This window comes from Marmota monax, unplaced genomic scaffold (genome assembly GCF_021218885.2).
Source record: "Marmota monax isolate L192 unplaced genomic scaffold, Marmota_monax_Labrador192_F-V1.1 WCK01_AAM20220418_F8-fsc00073, whole genome shotgun sequence".
In the NCBI taxonomy this organism is placed as follows: Eukaryota; Metazoa; Chordata; class Mammalia; order Rodentia; family Sciuridae; genus Marmota; species Marmota monax.
Genome location: NW_026692846.1, coordinates 664,342 through 683,611, shown reverse-complemented (window position 1 = coordinate 683,611; position 19,270 = coordinate 664,342). Strand labels below are relative to the sequence as shown.

The window sequence follows — 19,270 nt, the reverse complement described above, 5'->3', positions numbered from 1 at the left end:
AGGCTCCGTGAAGCCCCAGAGGTTTTTCTTTTAGTCTTTACTTTTTAATCAAGGCACCTTTTGAAGGCGTGAGCTCCGTGAGCTCCGGATGTCTCTGGTGCTTAATTCCAGAGGGGACTGGCTCCAGCGCATGGCTGGGAGTACACACCCAGGGACGTGGGCATGCTTCTTTTTAATGACAAAGCACCCTGTGTCCTGCAGGCTCATTCTGCCTGTGTGTGGTGTGGTGTTTCTCTAACCCCCTTGACTGCAAGGGACTGGCCACCCAGGCACCTCTGATGGTACAGCATGTGTGTCCCACAGCTGGCACCTACCTGGGCATCCCTTCTGGGTGAGAATGAGCTGGAGAGTGATTTGCTGGGGCTCTGAGCCCCAGGAGGGCAGCAAGCATTGTCCCCTGTAACCTCTGTCCTGTTCCCTGGAGCAGATCTGTGTGCCCGTGGAGTCCTCGAGTCCCCTGGTGATGAGCAGCCAGAAAGAGGTGCTGCGCTGCTTCACGGTGCTGGGTGAGTGGTGGGCTCCTCCTTGAACAGGTACCTCAGGGACACACTGCGCCAGTTGCCTCTTCATGTAGAGGATGGTGTGAATGGGATGAGGAGGCCGCCTTTCTACCTCTGCCCAGCATCCGAGAGGCCCCGGGGGGCTGAGCCCTCACCACTGCCCCAGGCACTTAGTTTCCAGGTAGATGCATGTTATGGTCCTGCCCGTCCTCGAGGCTCTGCCCCTGCTCCTCACCCATGACCAGCTCCATGGTGCCTCTTATCCTGGTCCTGGCCATCCTTCCAACTTCCTGACTCCAGCTAGAGATGTCATCACCTGATCTCCTGGACAGCAGATGCTGTTGTGTCAGCTCTGTCCCCTGCATCCATGCATGCTCAGGGCCAGCGATACCAGTGTCCACCTGGGGCATGGAAGGAGAGGCAGTAAGACTGGCTCAGCCACACCAGGTGTGTGTGTAGGAGGACAGCAGGTCTGATGAGGACATAGGCAGACCTTGCTCCTGACGACCTGGTTCCCCAAGGTGAAGGCGTCTGCATGGGTCGTAGCCCCCTGTTCCTGTTGGCAGCTGAGAGCTCCGGGCTGGAGGCTGATGCCTGGGTCGCCTAGACCTGCACTGGCCTGGGCCCAAGTGCTGAAGAGCTGCTCCCAGGTGCAGCTCTGCCCAGAGCAAGTGGGATGAGGAGGCCTCTGGGGGCCCTGTGAATTTGAGAAGCTGAGTGGGCGCTCAGATCCCGTGGGCCCAAGGTTTGGATCTCCTGTGCTCCAGCTGGTGCTGCCTGCTGGGCCTATGCCCTGGCAGGAGGGTCTGCTCCAATGCCTGCCCTGAGACTGGTGCCCTTGAGAATGCTGTGGGGCAGAGATGGTGGCCTGGGGTTCCAGCTTCCCTCGGTCCCCAAAGCAAGTCTTTGTGTTTCCTCCATGCTGGGAGCAAGATGGCCAGGACAGATGGACGCTGGCCCTGAGGACTCGGAGGCGCAAAGGAGAGGCTGTTAGACCCCACCTGATGTGCATGTTGTCCCACAGCCTCCTGCCTGCCTGACCGGCTGCTGGCCTTCCTGCTGCCCAGGCTGGACACCAGCAGTGAGAGACTGCGTGTGGGTACCCTGCAGATCCTGAGGCACCTCATCAACTCGGCTGGTAAGTGCCCTCCACGCCTGCACTGTGTCCAGTGTGGGGTAGTGCTTGGAAGGTGGAGATTGCCTTTTAGGTGAAAAGTAGCATCGCACTTGGGTTTCATTTTTCGTTCATTAAGACACAGGGTCTTGCTGTGTTGCCCAGCTGGCCCTGAACCCCTGGGCTCAAGTGATACTCCTGCCTCAGCCTCCCAAGAAGCGGGACTTCTTTCTGGTACCCACCCCTGTGCTGGGCCTTTACTTTGAATTTCCTAAAAATTTTTCCCACCTTTCTATTCTGCAAAATCCTACAAGAGCAGTGTCCATCTGCCCTTCACTGGACGTTGATCACTGATACCTGCCTTGATAGAGGCTGCAGACTGCAGTGCCCTGAAGGCCCTGCCTGACTCCCTATGTGTTCCCCTGACCCCGTCAGCACAGGACCCAGACACAGAGCCTGACAGTAAACACACTTGCCTGGTGTGGCTTGCTCTCCTGTGGGATCTAGTTGAAGCCACACTCTGGCTTAGTTTAGTTTTCAGACTTTGTTAATGCAGCGTCCTTTCTCTGAGGAGCGAGGCCAGTTCTGGAGTATGTCCTGAGTAGCTGTGCCTGATGGTCTCCACATAGTTGGAGATTCAGGTTTCCTGCGTTTAAGGCTGATTTAATTGATCAACAACAAGTTTGAAAAAAGTGATCACAGTTTTACATGTGGGTTTGTTTTTTGATGAATCTTATTGATCTCCTTTTAGAGGAGTCAGACCATGAGCCACCTTAGGCCTGAAAGTTGGTGATAATTTACATTAAAATTTTTTTTGAAGTTTTCAGTTGTAGGTAGACATAATACTTTTCTTATTTATTTATCTATGTGATGCTGAGGATGGAACCCAGGACCCCACACATTCGAGGCAAGTGCTCTATCACTGAGCCCCAGCCCCAGCCCCTAGCTTACATTTTTAACAGATTCCAAAAGCAAGTGCAAGGCTGGGTGTGGTGGTGCTGTGATCATGGCTCCTCAGGAGGCCAGGAGGACCATAAGTTTGAGGCTAGACTGGGCAACTTATCAAGACCCTGTCTCAAAATAAAATGAAATAGGGCTGGGCATGCTGCGTTTGCTAAGCAACTTGGGAACACATGTGAGACAGGATCTGCACCCCACAAAGCCTGTCTGGCCTGTTACGGGACATGTGCACTGGCTTCTGTCCTGTGAGGTCAGCTCTTTACCAGTGCTGGGTTGCAGATAGTGGCCGTGGGGCTGGGGCAGCCCGCAGAGTTGTGGAAATGATGTAGGGACAGCTTGAGATGGGGCAGGGGCAGGAACGGTGCTGGACCCAGGAGTCCAGGGAGGGCATGGGACACGGGCCTCTGCTGGCACAGTCAGCCTGGGCCTGTTGGCTTCGCGTCCCTGTGGTGCTGCTAGTGGCCATCTGGGCTGGGAGGGAGTTTGAAGGCAGGACTCTCCACTCTGATGAGTAGTCTCCCAGATCAGCATTTCCTGTCTGTCACCAGCGGCCCCTGTGTGTTGCCAGGAGGTGCAGAAAGGCCGAGTACCTGGCCTGGGGGCTAGCCTAGGCAGGGCCCAGGCCTCTCCCCACCCCAGGCTCACGGTGCGCGTGGCTGGCCGGGCTCCTTGACCCTCCCCTCCCGCACACACTCTCCCACTGAGAAGTCGCTTCATCGTGACCTGCATTTCTGCTCTGTCCTCTGAAGTCATTTTCTGTGCTGTGTTAGTCACCGTTTCATCACGGTCACCAAAACATCTGGCAGGACGACTCCCGGGGGAAACGGTCACCTCACTCCCATTTCAGAGGTCCACCCACGGCCGCTGAGTCCATTGCCTGGGCCTGCAGCAGGGCAGAGGGTCACGGCAGGAGGGCCTGAAGGAAGAAGCGCCCCTGCCAGGGCAGAGTGAGGAAGCCGAGTGGGGAAGGTCCACTGGGCAGATGCCCACTTCTAGGACATGCCCCAGCAACCTGCCCTCCCCCGTCCTCTTCCTGCCTGCTGGCAGTCACCACCAGTTGGTCCATTCAAACCAATGGACCGGTGAGGCCTCACCCCCCACAGCACCGCTGGACGCTCCTGTGTCAGTGTTTTGGCTCTTAGGGGCACTTCACATCCAGACCATAGCACGTCCACTTGCAGAAGTGACAGCTCTTGGCGTGCTGCTCTCTGGTGCACGGGCAGGTTCCTGTCTGCCCCACTGGGCAGCGCCCAGGTTTCTATCTGGCCCACACTCAGGTTCCTCTGAAATGGCAAGTTCTCCCTGCTGTTCGCTCCCCTTGGGACTTTCTGGCTCTCGAGGCTGATGGAATCACAATGTCCTGTAGCCCCTTTTTGGTGTTTTTTTATTTTTATTTTTATTTTGGTACCAGGGATTGGACCCAGGGCTGCTTCACCACTGAGCCATACCCTGGCCTTTTAGAGGCAGGCCTTGCTGAATTGCTGAGGCTGTCTTTGAACTTGAGATCCTCCTGCCTCAGCCTCCCCAGCCCTGGGATGACAGGCCTGTGCCACCCTGCCTGGCCATTCCTTATTTTTCTCACCCTGTCACACAGCACTGACACTAGAGTCACAATGCTTCCCCTGTAGGGTGACTGAGCACGAAGCTGTGAACGTGTCTCTCCCACTGCCCTGGCTCCCCCTGCACCGTGTCTGCCCTCCTTCCCGCCCTCCTCTGGCTCTTTCTGCAGGGGCTGCGCGTGCGTGTGGCTGTCGGCTGGCTCGGGGAGGTTCGTGAGCACAGCCTTGCCTGCCTGCTTGTCTGGCTCTGTGTGGGTGACGGACCCTTGGCTGCGTGTCCAACCCCCGCTCCTGTCTCGTGGGTTAACAGGTCACTCCTTTGCTTTTGGCAAGGAGTTGCCAGATTCAGCAGAGACCAGCAGGCCCCCAGTATGACTGAGATGTTCTTGTGCTAAAATGCTGTTTGTTGTCTATCTGAAATTCAAATGGAGGGGGAGTCCTGGGTTTTGTTGGAGGGTCGCCATCCAAACCTGACGTAGATGACTTTCTCTCCTGTTCTGTTTGCTTTTGTTTTCAGATATCCAAGTATTTTTTTCTTTAATGTCCAGTGATTTCACCAGAACCTCCTGGTGCTGGTCACTTCAGGGCATCTGCTGCAGTGGAGCAGAGTCCCTGCTCTTTGCTGTGGCTGTGCTGCCCCGTGTTCCCTGTGGTCCTGACGCCCTGCGCCTCCCTGCCTGACACGGGGTCCCCTCCAGGAGGCGCTCTCACGCGGCCCCGCTTGAGTTTGGCCAGCGTTATGGCTCCTGTGGCTTCAGGGTTCTGGGCTGTGGATTAAAATGTCAGGGTGACACCTCCCTCACTCTCGAGGGACTGTCTGCTGAATGAAAGCTTTGCTCCTCGCAGTGCAGTAGTGGTCGCTGCACCATGCCAAGTCCTCTGGGCTCATTTTTATTAACCCCACCGTTTCCTGATGGCCATTTTTTAACCTCTTCTAGATATCAGGAAAAGAGGGGTCAGGTTGCTGGTTCTCAGCAAGAGGGCGTCCCCAGACCAGCAGCCGCAGGTCTCCTGGGAACAGGCGAGATGTGTACTGAGCCCAGGGCCTGTCCGACTCCACCTGGTGAGACCATGGAGAGTCCATGCCGTCCAGTGGACAACGGCTTGGTCAACCCTCCCAGGCTCTTTTTTTCCCTTCCTTCCTTCCTTCCTTTTTTCTGCCTGGGTATCGAAGCCAGGGTGTTCTGTTACTGACCTACATCCTCAGTCCTCTGTGTCTGAGGCGTTTTGCTGAGGTGCCAAGCCTGGCCTTAAGTTTGCAATCTTCTTGTCAGGCTCTTTAAATTTTTTTTTTTTTTTCGTGGTGCTGGGGCTTAAACCCAGGGCTTAGTACATGCTAGGTAAGTACTCCTTAACACTGAGCAGCATGCCCAACACTTTTTAATTTTAAAAACTTGTGAATTTTTTATTTAAAAAAAATTTGTAGTTGTAGATGCACAGAATGCCTTTATTTTTTTTTTTTGTTTTTTTGTGAGGCTAAGGATTGAACACAGTGCCTCACACATGCACACACACTGCTGCTGAGCCACAACCCCAGCCCCTATTTTTTTCTTTTTTACTTTGAGACAAAGTCCTGCTGAGTTGTCCAGGTTGGCCTTGAACTTGTTCTTCCTGACTCAGTCTCCTGAGTTGCTGGGATTACAGGTGTGCACCACTATACTTGGCTCAGGCCCATATTTTTAACCTACTTCCCTGAACTGCCAACATTTTAGCTTTTTAATTGGGTAAAATTATGTTATTTGGGGGAAAATCGTTTGTCCCCTAGAGAGCAGTGGACTTAGGCCTTCTCCTTCTCCCACATGGAGGCCTGGTAAGGCCAGACCCTAGAGGAGTGTTCTGGGCCTGGGGACAGAGGTGGGTGGGATGGCTGGTTCTGGCGATGGTGCAGACTGAGCCATTATGTTCATTTCTTGCAGCTGCTCAAATGGAAGTTAAGAAGCCCTTTATTCTCTCTGCCATGAGGCTTCCCCTTCTGGACACCAACAATAAGGTAAACTGGACAGGTCAGACTGGGCTCCACCTTGAGCAGCCACAGAAGAGTGCTCTGCCTCAGCAGGCACTGGGCCACCAGCATGAGAAGGCACATGGGTTTAGTGTGTGGCTAGCAACTGCCTTCATTATACTCTCTTTTTTTCTTTTTTGTTTTATATCTTTATATCTTTATTTTTACGTGGTGCTGAGAATTGAACCCAGTGCCTCACGCATGCTAGGTAAGCACGCTACCACTGAGCCACATCCCCAGCCCCTCATTATACTCTTTACACAGTTAACCAGGCCTAATGCCAGGGACCAACTCACTGCCGGGGCCAACTGCAAGTCCAGGGCTCTTCAGTAGCACCCTCCGGTCCAGCACTTACTCAAGGGACTCAGAGAACTCAGGAAGCTGTTATATTTTTAGTTAGTCTGCTGCAGGGAGAAGATGCAGGATAAAATCAGCCCGAGCCAGAAGCCCGTGGGACAGAGTGCAGGCGAGGTCCAGACCCATAGACAGGGACCTCTTGTGGTCAGAATCACATTGTTAGACCATGTGGTTTGGCCTGTGGCCTAAGCCAGTGGGCATTCTTTTTTTTTTTAATATTTTGTTGTAGTTGGACACGATACCTTTATTTTGTTTGTTTATTTTTATGTGGTGCGGAGGATCGAACCCAGGGCCTCACAGGTGTGAGCAAGCCCTCCACCACTGAGCCCAGCCCCAGCCCCAGTGGGCGTTCTTGTCAGCAGGACCTTCCGGTGGCTTAGGGTGATCTCCAGGAGTCAAGACCCCTCTTTGGGCCGTGCAGGTTTCCTGTGCTCAGGGCCGTCAGGACCTGCTTACTCAGGGGCAGCAGGGACCTGAGCTCCTCTGGGGTCTGCTCCGACCTTGCTGCTGGCCCTGGCCTGCTCTTTGGGTTCTCCTCTCACTGTTGTCCCTGGAGCTTCTGGATGGGTCCCGAGTTACCCCTGTGGCAGGGTCACGCTCCATAGTGCACAGACCCTCGTGTTCCGAGGCGTCCCCTGATGCCTCCCTTACAAGGCCCTGCAGCTGTCATGGGGGCTCACATGACATCTGCAGTGCCAGGGGCATCTGTGCCCACACCTGCCCCTACTGCAGGTCACCTCAGGCCCTCTGCTGCTCTCTAGGCAGTCAGCTGCCAGCCCAACCCACCTGATCCTGTAGGCACGCGTGTCACTGGGGTAGCATGAGCTAGGGGTGCTCTGAAGAGGCCTCGCTGGGATGGTGATGTCCAACCTCTGCAGAGACTTTCTCAAGATGAGGGAGAAGCCTCCCAAGGGAGCAGTACGTGCAGAGGGCTTTGGGTGGGAGCAGAGGCCAATGTCTCTGGGGACAGGGTGGCGTTGGGATGGAGGCAGTGCTGGCTCTGGGGCCAGTGTAGCTTGTTTCAGCATGTTGGACTGGCCACGCCTTCGAGCCACCAGGAGTGCTTATGGAGCAGGGCTGGACATGCCGCTGAGGACTCCCAGGAGTGTCTGGGTGAAGGCTCACATCAGGGACCATGGCCAGGGCAGTGGTGCCCCCCAGGAAACCATGCACCAAGAGCAGCCGGCCCTGAAGCAGTGCATCCCCAGGCCAGGCAGATCTCAGGCAGAGAGAGACACCAGGAGGCTGAGTCTAGTCCTGGGCGGCCGTTGGCCAGTGTTCAGGGGGCTGAGGGCAGGGCGATTTGGGGTGGGCCCTTCAGCAGGACTGCTTGCATAGACTTGGGTGAGGCCGATGGAAGTGGACGGAGAAGGGAAGGAGTGAGACAGGGTGACTGATGAAGGGCTGTGGGAGTGGGGGCCGTGGGGAAGAAGGAAGAGAGGCCCCCGACAGAGCTGGGCTCGTCCACCACTGGAGGAGGATGCTGCAGGGGCTAATGGGGCTTCTGCAGCCCAGGGACCAAATAGCACAGGTGCAGGTGAGGGCACAGCTGCAGGCACTGATAGAGGTGTAGGTGCAGGTGTGGCCACAGGTAGAGGTATAAGCATACGTGCAGGTGCAGGTGTAGGTGTGGGTACTGGCACAGTTAGGAGCTGAGGCGCAGGTGTGGGTGTGGTTGCAAGGTGGGTGTAGGTGCAGGCATGTGTGCCGTGCAGGTGTGGGCAGGGGGAGGAATAAGGCCCCTGTCTGCCGGCTGGATTGGCATGACAGTCTCTGTCTGGCCCCTTCCTGACCTGTTGGTTCTGGGCAGGTGAAACGGGCTGTGGTGCAGGTGATCAGCGCCATGGCTCACCATGGCTACCTGGAGCAGCCCGGAGGCGAGGTGATGATTGAGTACATCGTGCAACAGTGTGCGCTGCCCCCTGAGCAGGAGGTAAGGGCCACGCCTCACCCACCAGCCTCACCCACCAGCTCTGGGCCCAGCAGCTGCTAGGCTCTTTGGCCTACATTGCCCCAACCTCTGTTAGTGCTCGTCACCAGGAGCTGCTGTCCCAGCAGTAGGTGGCCATGTGACCTGAGTCTGTGCACGGAGGTTCCCTGTTTCTGAGTCGGGGTCTCTGCGCCTTGAGTCCACTGGCAGCTCCCAAAACTCAGAAGAGGCAGAAAGCAGAGACGTGGTTCTCTTTGGGGCTTTTCTGTCTTAAAAGCTGGTAAATAAGTCAGTTTCTTCTTGAAAAGTAGCAGGTGACTGGTAAAAGTAAAGGGCAGGTGGGGAGGCCCTGGGTCCCTCCAGAGCACTGCAGTGATCTAGAAGCTGGGTGTGGCCTGGGAAGGTTTAGTAAAAACTGGGTTTGTCCCTGAGGTCAGCTCTCACACTGGTAACAGCCACTGCCTGTGTTCATCTTTTTTTTTTTTTTTTCGGGGGGGGGGGGGCGGGTACTGGGGATGACAGGGCGTGTGCCATGCCCCCGGCCCTCTTACTTTTCTTTAAGTCAGTCTCACTAAGGTGTATTTGCATACAGGAAAATGCACTCTTTAAATTGCCACATGTGCTTTTGATGACAGTCACACAAGCACTGTGTCAAGACACAGGACATCTGGCACCCCACGTTCCCTTGCCTCCTGGTAGCCAGCTGTCCCTCTGGTTTTGCTTTTCTAGAATGCCTAGGTGGGCTTGACGGAGTGTAGCTCAAGTCAGCTCCTCCCCTGTATCAGGCGTTTTTCTCCAAGTACTGGGGATTGAACTCAGGGCACTGTGCTTGGTAACCAAGCACTCTGCCACTGAGCTACCCAGTCCTGCTGAGCTGGACTCTCAGGTCACCCTGCAGTCCCTGTCCACTGCTGAGTGCATTCCATCACATGCAGTGCCACTGTGAGTCGTCCACTCACATTGAAGTGTGGGCAGGCTCAGCAGTTAGGAACCTCCGCCGTGTGCCTCTGGACACAGTCTCCATATTTTTTTCTCAGTGCACTAGCTGTACACAGTGGGATTTGTGGTTGTAGATCGTTAGGTGTCACAGTGTCACAGGATCATTTGGCCATGTCACTCCCCAGTATTTCCCGGCCCCCTCTTCTCTCCCCTTGGTCCTTTCCCCTACCGATGTCCCACCAGTTTGCATGAGATCCCCTCAACTTCCTGTCCCTTTTTTCTCTCTGTCTTCCACATGTGCCAGAAAATATTAATCTTGACCCTCAGAGTTCAGCTTATTTGCTTAACATAATGGTCTCAAGTTGTATCCAATTTCCTACAAAGACACAATTTCATTCTTCTTTATGGCTGACTTAAACTCCGTTGTATACGTATACCACATTTTCTTTTTTAAAAAATTCATTCTAATTTGTTATACATGACAGCAGAATGTGTTTCAATTCATAGTACACATATAGAGCATGATCTTTTATATCACACCATTCGTGTCTCCATACGTGTACTTAGGGTGACCATGTCCATCTCATTCCACCATCTTTCCTACTTCCACTCCCCTCCCTTCCTCTCCCTCCCCTTTCCCATCTGAAGTCCCTCCATTCCTCCCATGCTATCCCCTCCAGCCCCATTGTGAATCAGCCTCCTCATGTCACAGAAAGCCTTCGGCACGGGGTTCATCCCAGGGATGCAAGGTGGGTCCGACGTACGGAAATCAAGAGATGTGATTCATCACATCAACAGACTGAAGATAAGAATCCCACGCCCGACCCGTCTCAGTAGATGCAGAGAAAGTGCAGTGCACATCTATCTGCTGGCCGCATGGGCAGAATCCGTTTCAGATAGACCTACCTTGTTTTACCCAACGGCCCTTGATCACCATTAGGCAGAAAATGAAATAACGTTTTTTTGAAGAAGTTTTTGTAAAGTATTGAACGAAACTTTGGTGAATTGATCTGCTCAGCAGTCCCTCTGTCCTCCTGGTGTTTGGTCATGGTAGTCTCAAAGAAGACCCAAAAAGCTCCACCAGAAAATTTTTAGAACTAATAAATGAATTCAGCAAAGTAGCAGGATCAGCACCCCAAAATCAAAGGCATTTCTGTACATCAGTGACAAATCCTCTGAAAGGGAAACGAGGAAAACTACCCCACTAACAATAGCCTCAAAAAAAAAAAAAATTAAATAGTTGGGAATCAACTTAATGAAAGACCTCTACAATGAAAACTACAGAAGGAAATTAAAGAAGACCTTAGAAGATGGAAAGATCTCCCTTGCTCTTGGATAGGCAGAATTAACATTGTCAGAATGACTATACTACCAAAGGCACTATACAGATTCAGTACAATTCCAATCAAAATCCCAATGACATTCTTCATAGAAACAGAAAAAGAAATCATGAAATTCATCTGGAAAGATAAGAGACCCAGAATAGCTAAAGCAATCCTTAGCAGCAAGAGTGAAGCAGGTGGCATCACTCTACCAGACCTTAAACTATACTACAGAGCCACAGTAACAAAAACAGCATGGTATTGGCACCAAAATAGCCTTGTAGACCAATGGTACAGAATAGAGGACACAGAGGCTAACCCACACAACTACAATTACCTTATATGAGACAAAGGTGCCAAGAGCATGCACTGGAGAAAAGACGGCCTCTTCAACAAAGGGTGCTGGGAGAACTGGAGATCCATACGCAGCAAAATGAAATTGAACCCCTCACTCTCACCATGCACAAAACTCAAAGCGGATCAAGAACCTAGGAATTAAACCAGAGACCCTGTGCCTAATAGAAGAAAAAGTAGGCCCAAATCTCTGTCATGTTGGATTATGCCCCAACTTCCTTAATAAGACTCCTGTAGTGCAAGAATTAAAACCAAGAATTAATAATGGGATGGATTCAAACTAAAAAGTTTCTTCTCAGCAAAAGAAACAATTGGGGAGGGTGAACAGAGAGCCTACAGAATGGGAGCAAATTTTTACCACACGCACATCAGATAACATCAAAAGAACAAATGATCCAATCAATCAATGGGCCAAGGAACTGAACAGACACTTCTCAGAAGAGGATATACAACCAGCCAACAAATATATGAAAAAATGTCCAACGTCTCTAGCAATTAGAGAAATGCAAATTAAAGCTACTCTAAGATTTCGTCTCACTCCAGTCAGAATGGCAGCCATTAAGAATACAAACAGGGGCTGGGGCTGGGGCTCCGTGGTAGAGCGCTCACCTTGCACATGCGAGGCTCTGGGTCTGATCCTCAGCACCACATAAAAATAAATAAAGTATATAAACAAAAGAAGACAAACAACAATAAGAGTTGGCAAGGATGTGGGGAAAAGTTATGCTCATACACTGCTGGTGGTACTGCAAACTGGTGCAGCCAATGTGGAAAGCAGTATGGAAATTCCTTGGAAAATTGGAGTGGAACCGCCATTTGGCCCAGCTATCCCTCTCCTCGGACTCTACCCAAAGGACTTAAAATCAGCACACTACAGGGACACAGCCACATCAGTGTGAAAGCAGCACAATTCACAACAGCTAAACTGTGGAGCCAACCTAGATGCCCTTCGGTAGATGAATGATAAAGAAAATGTGGTCTATACACAATGGAATACTACTCAGCATTAAAAGAGAATAAAATCATGGCATTTGCAGGTAAATGGATGGAGTCGGAGACTGCACCATATTTTCTTTATCATTCAGCCGCTGGTGGGCACCTTGGCTGGTTCCAGGGTTTGGCTGCTGTGAATCAGGCTGCTGCAAACATGGGCTGGCTCAGTGGGTTGAGTGCTTGCCTGGCATGCACGAGGCCCTGGGTCTGATCCCCAGCACCACAAGGAAAAAATAAGGTAAACATGGCTTGCATGTATTGCTGTAGTAAGATGATTTTAATGCTTCAGGGTAAATAGTAAGGAGGGGTACCACTGGTCCTATGGTGGTTTCATGCCTAGTCTTTTTTTTTATATTCAGTTGTAGTTATTAATACCTTTATTTATTTATTTATTTTCATGCGATGCTGAGGATTGAACCTAGGGCCTTGTGTGTAGGTGAGTGCTCCCTGCTGAGCCACGCCCAGCCCCTCATGCCTAGTCTTTTCAGGAGCCTCCATACTGATTTCTGCGGTGGTTGTAACAATTTAAATCCCAGCAAGAGCGTAAAGTGTCCCCTTTGTCCCCTCTCCAGCACTTGTTGTTTGTATTCTTGATGACTGCCCTTCTGACTGGGGTGAGAGGAAGTCTCAGTGTAGTTTTGATTTGCATGTCCCTATTTGCTAGAGATGTTGAGCATTTTTTCATGTGTTTATTGGCCTTTTGTATTTCTTCTTTGGAGAAGTGTCTGTTTAATTCATTTTCCCACTCATTGATTGGGCTGTTTTTCTCTTGTGAGGTTTTGTGAGTTCTTTATATATTCTAGATATTAACTCTCTGTCAGAAGAGGAGTCAGCCAAGGTTTCTCCTATTCTGTAGATTCTCTCTTCATGCTCTAGTTGCCTTTGCTGTGCAAAATCTTTTGAATTTGATGCCATCCCATTTATTAATCCTGGGTATTCCTTCTAGCTTTGGAGTCCTGTTGAGGAAGTCCAAGCCTGCATCCACCTATACAGGTGTGTTGATCTTATGTTCTCTTCTAGGAGTTGCATGGTTTGGGGTCTGATTCCTAGGTCTGTGATCCATTTTGAGTTGACTTCTGTGCAGGGTGAGCAATAGGGATCCATTCTCATTCTTCTACATATGTATGACCAGTTTTATCAGCACCATTTGTTAAAAAGGTGCCTTTGCTCCAATATGTTTTAGGCACCTTTGTGAAGGGTCAGATGATGGTATCTGTGTGGGTTTGTCTGTGTCTTCTATTCTGTTGTTCTGTGTGTCTGTTTTATGCCAGTACCATGCTGTTTTTTTTACTATAGCTCTTTAGTATAATTTGAAGTCAGATATTTGATGCCTCTAGCCTGGCTCTTATTGCTCAGAATTGCTTTGGCTACTCTGAGTCTTTTATTCTTCTAAAGGAATTTTAGACTGTTTCCCCCCTTGTTCTGTGAAGAAAGTCATTGGTGTTTTGACGGGATTGCACTGATCTGTATGTGCTTTTGGAAAGGTGCCATTTGGACAGTGTTAATTCTGCACGTCTGTGGACACGGAGGGCTTCCCATCTTCTTGTGTCTCCTTCCGTTTCTTTCTTCAGTGTAGTTCTGTAGACGTCTTTTACTTCCTGGGTCAGATTCCTACGTGTGTGTGTGTGTGTGTGTGTGTTTGTGGTTTTAGGTTTTTGTGAATGGGATAATTTTCCTGATTTCTTTCTCAGCAGATTCATTATCTGTGTAGAGGAAAGCTAGTGATCTTTGTATGTTGATTTTGTAACTTGTTGTTTGCTGAACGTGTTCATCGGCTTGAGCTTTCTGTATGGTCTGAGTACAGGACCCACCATCTGAAGCACCAGTGACGTGACCTCTTCCTTTTGTGTTTCTGTCCCTTTCCTTCCTCTCCTGCCTGGTGGCTAGAGTGTCTGTGCTGTATTAATGAGAGTGGTCAGAGTGCACACCCCTGTCTTGCTCCAGGTTTTAAAGAAGGGCTCTCGAGCGGGTTATGACTCTCCAAGTTGCTCAGGTTGGCTCTGAGTTCTTGATCGTCCTGCCTCAGCCTCCCGAGCTGCTGGGATCATAGGTGTGCACCATATTCTTGCAACCCTGGAATAAAACCACCTTGTTCATGGTGTGCAGTCTTCTTAATGTGTTCAACACAGCTTGCTGATACTAAGGTTTCTTTGCATGTATGGTCATCAGAAATATTGGTCTGTAGTTTTACTCTTTCTTTCTCTCTCTCTCTCTCTCTCTCTCTTTCCTGGGGATTGAACCCAAGAGCAATTTACCATATCCCCCAGCTCTGTTTATTTATTTAAATATTTATTTTTTAGTTGTAGTTGAACACGATATCTTTTTTATTCATTTATTTATTTATTTCTGTGTGGTGCTGAGGATCGAACCCGGGCCGCCCACATGCTGGGCGAATGCTCTACTGCTGAGCCACAACCTCAGCCCTATTTATTTATTTTTTTGAGACAGGTTCTCACTAAGTTATTTGGGGCCTTACTGAATTACTAAAGCTGGCCTTAAACTTGGGATCCTCTTGTTTCAGCCTCCCTAGCCACTGGGATTACAGGCATGACCCACTGCGCTCAGCTAATCTGTAGTTTTCTTTCCTTGATGTGTCCTTATGTGGTTCTGGTATGAGTGTGATACTGGCTTCATAGAATGAATTTGAAAGTGTTCCTTCCTTGGGCCGGGGATGTGGCTCAAGCGGTAGCGCGCTTGCCTGGCATGCATGCGGCCCAGGTTCGATCCTCAGCACCACATACAAACAAAGATGTTGTGTCCGCCGAAAACTAAAAAATAAATATTAAAATTCTAAAAAAAAAAAAAAAAGTGTTCCTTCCTTTTGTATTTCATGGAATAATTTGGGGACCATTAGGACTAATTCTACTTTAAAGTTCTGGTAGAATTCAGGTAAAAATCCATCTGGTCCTGGGTGCTTTGTTGTTGTTGAAAGGTTTTTTATTGCGTCGTCTGTCTTATTGTTAGTTATTGTCCGTTCAGGTTTTCCATGTCTCCTTGATTTAATTGTGGCAGGCTGTCTGTGTCTATAAACACATCCATTTCTTCTCCTTTTCAATGTATGGGAGTATAGATTTTTCAAGATAGCCCCTAATGATCCTCTGGATTTCTGATGTATGTGGTGGTTTTTCATTACTTTTTTTTATTAATTTGGTTTTTTATTTGTGTCTTCTCTATTTTGCTTTGCTCAGTTTGACTAAGGGTTTATCAAACTTACTTACCTTTTCAAAGAACCAGCTCTTTGTGTCCTGATCCTTTGCTGGTTGCTCATTCTGGATCTTTCTGGGTTTCTTATGGAGACTTTCATGGCCGTGACTTCCCTCTCAGAACTGCTCGCTGGGGTCCCAGAGGCCACCAGGTGTGTTGGACGTTGGTCTCATTCTCTTCACCCAGTCACCGTTCTGAAGTGTACCATTCATCTCCAGTGTTTAGAGGATCTCTGTAGTTTTTCATGATAATATCTCATTTTTTCCATTATGACCTGATAAGATGCAAAGAATCATATTGGGTTCTTTTTGTTTGTTTGTTTTTGCATTTGCCAAGAGTGGCTTTGTGGCCTAACTGTGGTCTGTTTTGTAAAAGGTTCCATGAGCATCTGAGGGAAAAGTGCATTCAGCTCCAGTTGGGTCAGATATTCTTTGGACGTTTATTAAGTCCATTTTGTTTTTATTTTTAAGGAGCCATCCCTGAGTTGGTGTCTGGGTGACCTAGGTGTTGGTGAGAGGTGTGTGGAGATCGTCCACGGCTGTTGTCCTGGGGCCTGAGTCTCCCAGTTGACTGGTGTCTGTTGATGTCAGGAGGCGATATAAACGATTATGGTTGTTGAATCCTCTCGTTGGATTGTTCCTTTAGGTCTTTGTCTTTTCTGGTTGACTTTGGGCTGAAGTCTGCGTGGTCAGGTGTGAGAGTAGCTACTCCTGCTTGGTTGGGGCTCCATTCCCATGGGAGATCAGTTTCCACCCATTCACTTTCAGCCTGTGGCTGTCTTTGCCAACAACATACAGTTGGTCTGTTTTTTTGAATCCGTTCTGCCAGCCTAGGTCTTTTTCTTTTTTTGGCTCTGGAGATTTAATCCAGGGTTAGTTTACCACTGAATTGCACCCTAGCCCTTTCTATTTTTTATTTTGCAATAGGGTCTTACTAAGTCACTTAGGGTCTCACTAAGTTATTGAGGCTGTTTTTAAATTTGCAATCCTCCTGCCTCAGCCTCCCGAGTGTGCCACCACGCCTGGCTAACCTACGTCTTTAACTGGAGAGTGAAGATGATTTACATTCAGGCTTATCACAGGGAGATGTTATTAATTCCTGCCGTTGTGACTGGTCTCTGGTGTTTACCTGTCCTGTTTCCCATTCGCTGAGCTGTGCTTCAGACGAGGTCTGTCCTGGGAGCACTGGAGTCTGAGGCCCATTTCTTCTGTGTGGCGAGTCCTCCCGGGGGTGCCAGCTGAGTCACCATGGGTTCTTTTAGTTTCTGCTAATCTTCGGGGACTTGAAGGGTGACTTGGCTGGAGACACAAATCTTGCTTGACAGCTGTCTCTTTCAGGACTCAGACCTTTCTACGTCCTCCTGGGTTCCTGCGTTGGTGCTGAACGGTCAGAAGGGTCTCTGATCGTCCTGCCTTTAGATGTGACCTGCACTCTTCTCCTGAGGCTTTTGAAGTCCTATCCTTGTTTTTGTTTTTGTTTTGTTTTAATCATGATGAGTTTGGAAAAGCTCTTTTTGATCTTGTCTATTTGGAGTTTGAATGTGTCCTGTATCTGGAGGTCCATCTCAGCCTCAAGGTTTGGAATTTTTTCTGTTATTATTTCCCTGAAGAGATGATTCATTCTACAACCCTCTTCAATTCCAACCACTTTTTTTTTTTTTTTTTTTTTTTTGGTACCAGGGATTGAACTCAGGGCACTCGACCCCTGACCCACATCCCCCGCCCTATTTTGTATTTTATTGAGAGACAGGGTGGGAGTTTGCACAGCACTTTGCCGTTGCTGAGGCTGGCTTTGAACTTGTGATCTCCTGCCTCAGCCTCCCGAGCCACTGGGATGACAGGTGTGGGCCACTGAGGCTGGCTTCGTCTTTTCTCTTGACTGGGTCTAGCTGATCAGCAGCTTCTCCACCCTGTGAGGCTGCAGTGCTCCAGTAGATCCTGAGCACCTCACAAGAAAAGGAGAGACAGAAAAGCAACAGGCGGGGCCCGGTGGCGCTCGCTCGGGAGGCTGAGGCAGGAGGATGGCAAATTCAAAGCCAGCCTCAGCAACTTAGCAAGGCCCTGTCTCAAAATAGAATGATTTTTAAGAAAGGGCTAAGAATGTGACTCTGTGGTTAAGTGTCCCTGGGTTCAATTCCTGGTACCGGGGGCCGGAGCAGGGGGTGGGGGGAACAAAACAGAAACAACAGAAGCAGACAAGACACAGTGTTATGATAAACACCCAGTACCCACCGTCCTATCTCAGTCCTACTGAACACAAAACAGGGACGTAGGGTCAGCAGCTTCCAACAAGAAAAACAATCAATAGCCCAGAACTGGCTACAACATTTAAGTAAACAGTAGGTGTCAACTCTGCCATCCCTGGTACTAATGACTCTTGACAACATGAGTGGTGTTGGGTGAGGAACTGTAGACACTAGTTCCAAACAGTGGTAAAATATAGTTCATTAAGAGAAGGGAGAATGTGTGGGGAAGGTAGAAGAAAGTTTGGGATGTTTAAAATGGGAACAAAGAGACTGCAAAAGAGATGTGACAAGTGATTCTGGCTGCGCCTGGTGGCCCACGCTGTCATCCCAGCGGCTCGGGAGGCTGAGGCAGGAGATCACACGTTCAAAGCCAGCCTCAGCAGCAGCAAAGTGCTACGCACACTCCGACCCTGTCTCTCAATGAAGCACAGCATCGGGTGGGGACAGGGGATCTGCTACTGGAGGGAGAGGAAAGGAGACAAAGAGGAACAAACCCCAAACTCTGACCCCGGAAAGACAGGCAGAGAGCTCAGAGATGCGGCCACGAGGAAGACGGAAGCCGTGAGTGTGCATGTGCGGGACCAGCAAGCACACAGACAAGACCAGGCCCCGAACAAGAGGGGGCAGTGAAGGGTCGTCCCCACGGAAGGGCGCAACGTCGCTCCTGTGCCCACTGAGCACTCAGAAAGCTGCAGAGGGAGGGCGGGCTTGGTGCTGCTCACCCCTGCCCCCGGGAGGCCCAGGACGGGGCGCAGTGGCTCTCAGCCCCCCTTGTCAGCAGCTAGGGTAGGACGGGGTGGCCAGTGCCGCCAGCTGGACTGTGCCCATGAGGACGAGGTGGACGCACTCCCAGGCGGGCAGCAGCGATGCTTATGAGGAGTCTCAGTGGCTGGGCGTGGGCTGTGGAGGCCGGCCGGGGTTGGGGTGGCAGATCAGGTCAACACACCCCCAGGGCCTGGCAGCTGGGCGCCAGGTCTCAGGAGCCTCCCGAGAACTCTGCTCACAGGGCAGGTGGGGGTCACCCTCCGCCCGCTCTGCTGCCCTCAGTCACAGCTCCCAGGATGAGTCCCCGTGTGCACTCACACCCACCTGTCCAGATCCCCGCCCGCTTTGGCTGGTCACGCGAGCCACCAGAGTCCAGGGGAAAGCGAGTTGGGCTCCCCTCTGTGTCCCTTGGTGGACACCCCCCAGTCCCGTTCTTCTGGGCACACCCTGGGCCATGCGCTGGGCACTTGCTGGGACAGGTTTGCTGGGGTCTCCAGCTCTACAGCAGCAAGCTGCAGTGTGGCCTCCTCAAGACGGCCCCCACCTCAGCTGCCCACGGCCAGGTGAGAAGCTGCACCTTCCAGACACCAGATGGCTGTGCAGGCCCTGGATCAGCTGAGCTCAGGCTGCCTTTCTGATCCACAGGACCCTGTGCCACATGTGTCCCCTGTGGTGCTGTGTCCTCCCTGTCCCCTGAGGTGAGCCAGCACCACTGTCCCTGCTGCCACTCCTTGGCTCCAGTGTGCTCTTTTCTTTCTTTTTAATGCACCCAAATTTCTGAGTCTCTAAAAGACTCTTGTCAGATGCTGAATGCCATTGGAGTCCCTCCGTCACCACCTCACTGAGGACCTGTGTCCCAGCACTTGAACCCTGAGCCCTGGACTCTGCCATCTGGACTCCCCCGAGCCCTGTCTTTGGAGCGTGTTGTGCAGCCCGTAACACCCGGGGAGGGGCGAGGGAGGGGAGAGGGGCCTGGGGGGAGATGTACGTTGAGCTCCATGGGAAACTCCGAGCTGTTTTCCAAAA

The 19,270-nt window shown here is 50.9% G+C and overlaps 1 protein-coding gene across 7 annotated transcripts in view; it reads left to right on the top strand.

Moving 5' to 3' along the window:
- Mroh1 (maestro heat like repeat family member 1) overlaps nt 1-19,270 on the top strand; it is a 74,573-nt gene that overhangs the window by 30,139 nt on the left and 25,164 nt on the right. For all 7 annotated transcript variants that reach the window (XM_046448926.1, XM_046448932.1, XM_046448930.2 and 4 more), the window contains exons 10-13: nt 428-506; nt 1,525-1,638; nt 6,050-6,123; nt 8,303-8,425. In XM_046448926.1, the coding sequence (XP_046304882.1) occupies nt 428-506; nt 1,525-1,638; nt 6,050-6,123; nt 8,303-8,425 (390 nt within the window). The remainder of the gene's footprint in view (nt 1-427; nt 507-1,524; nt 1,639-6,049; nt 6,124-8,302; nt 8,426-19,270) is intronic.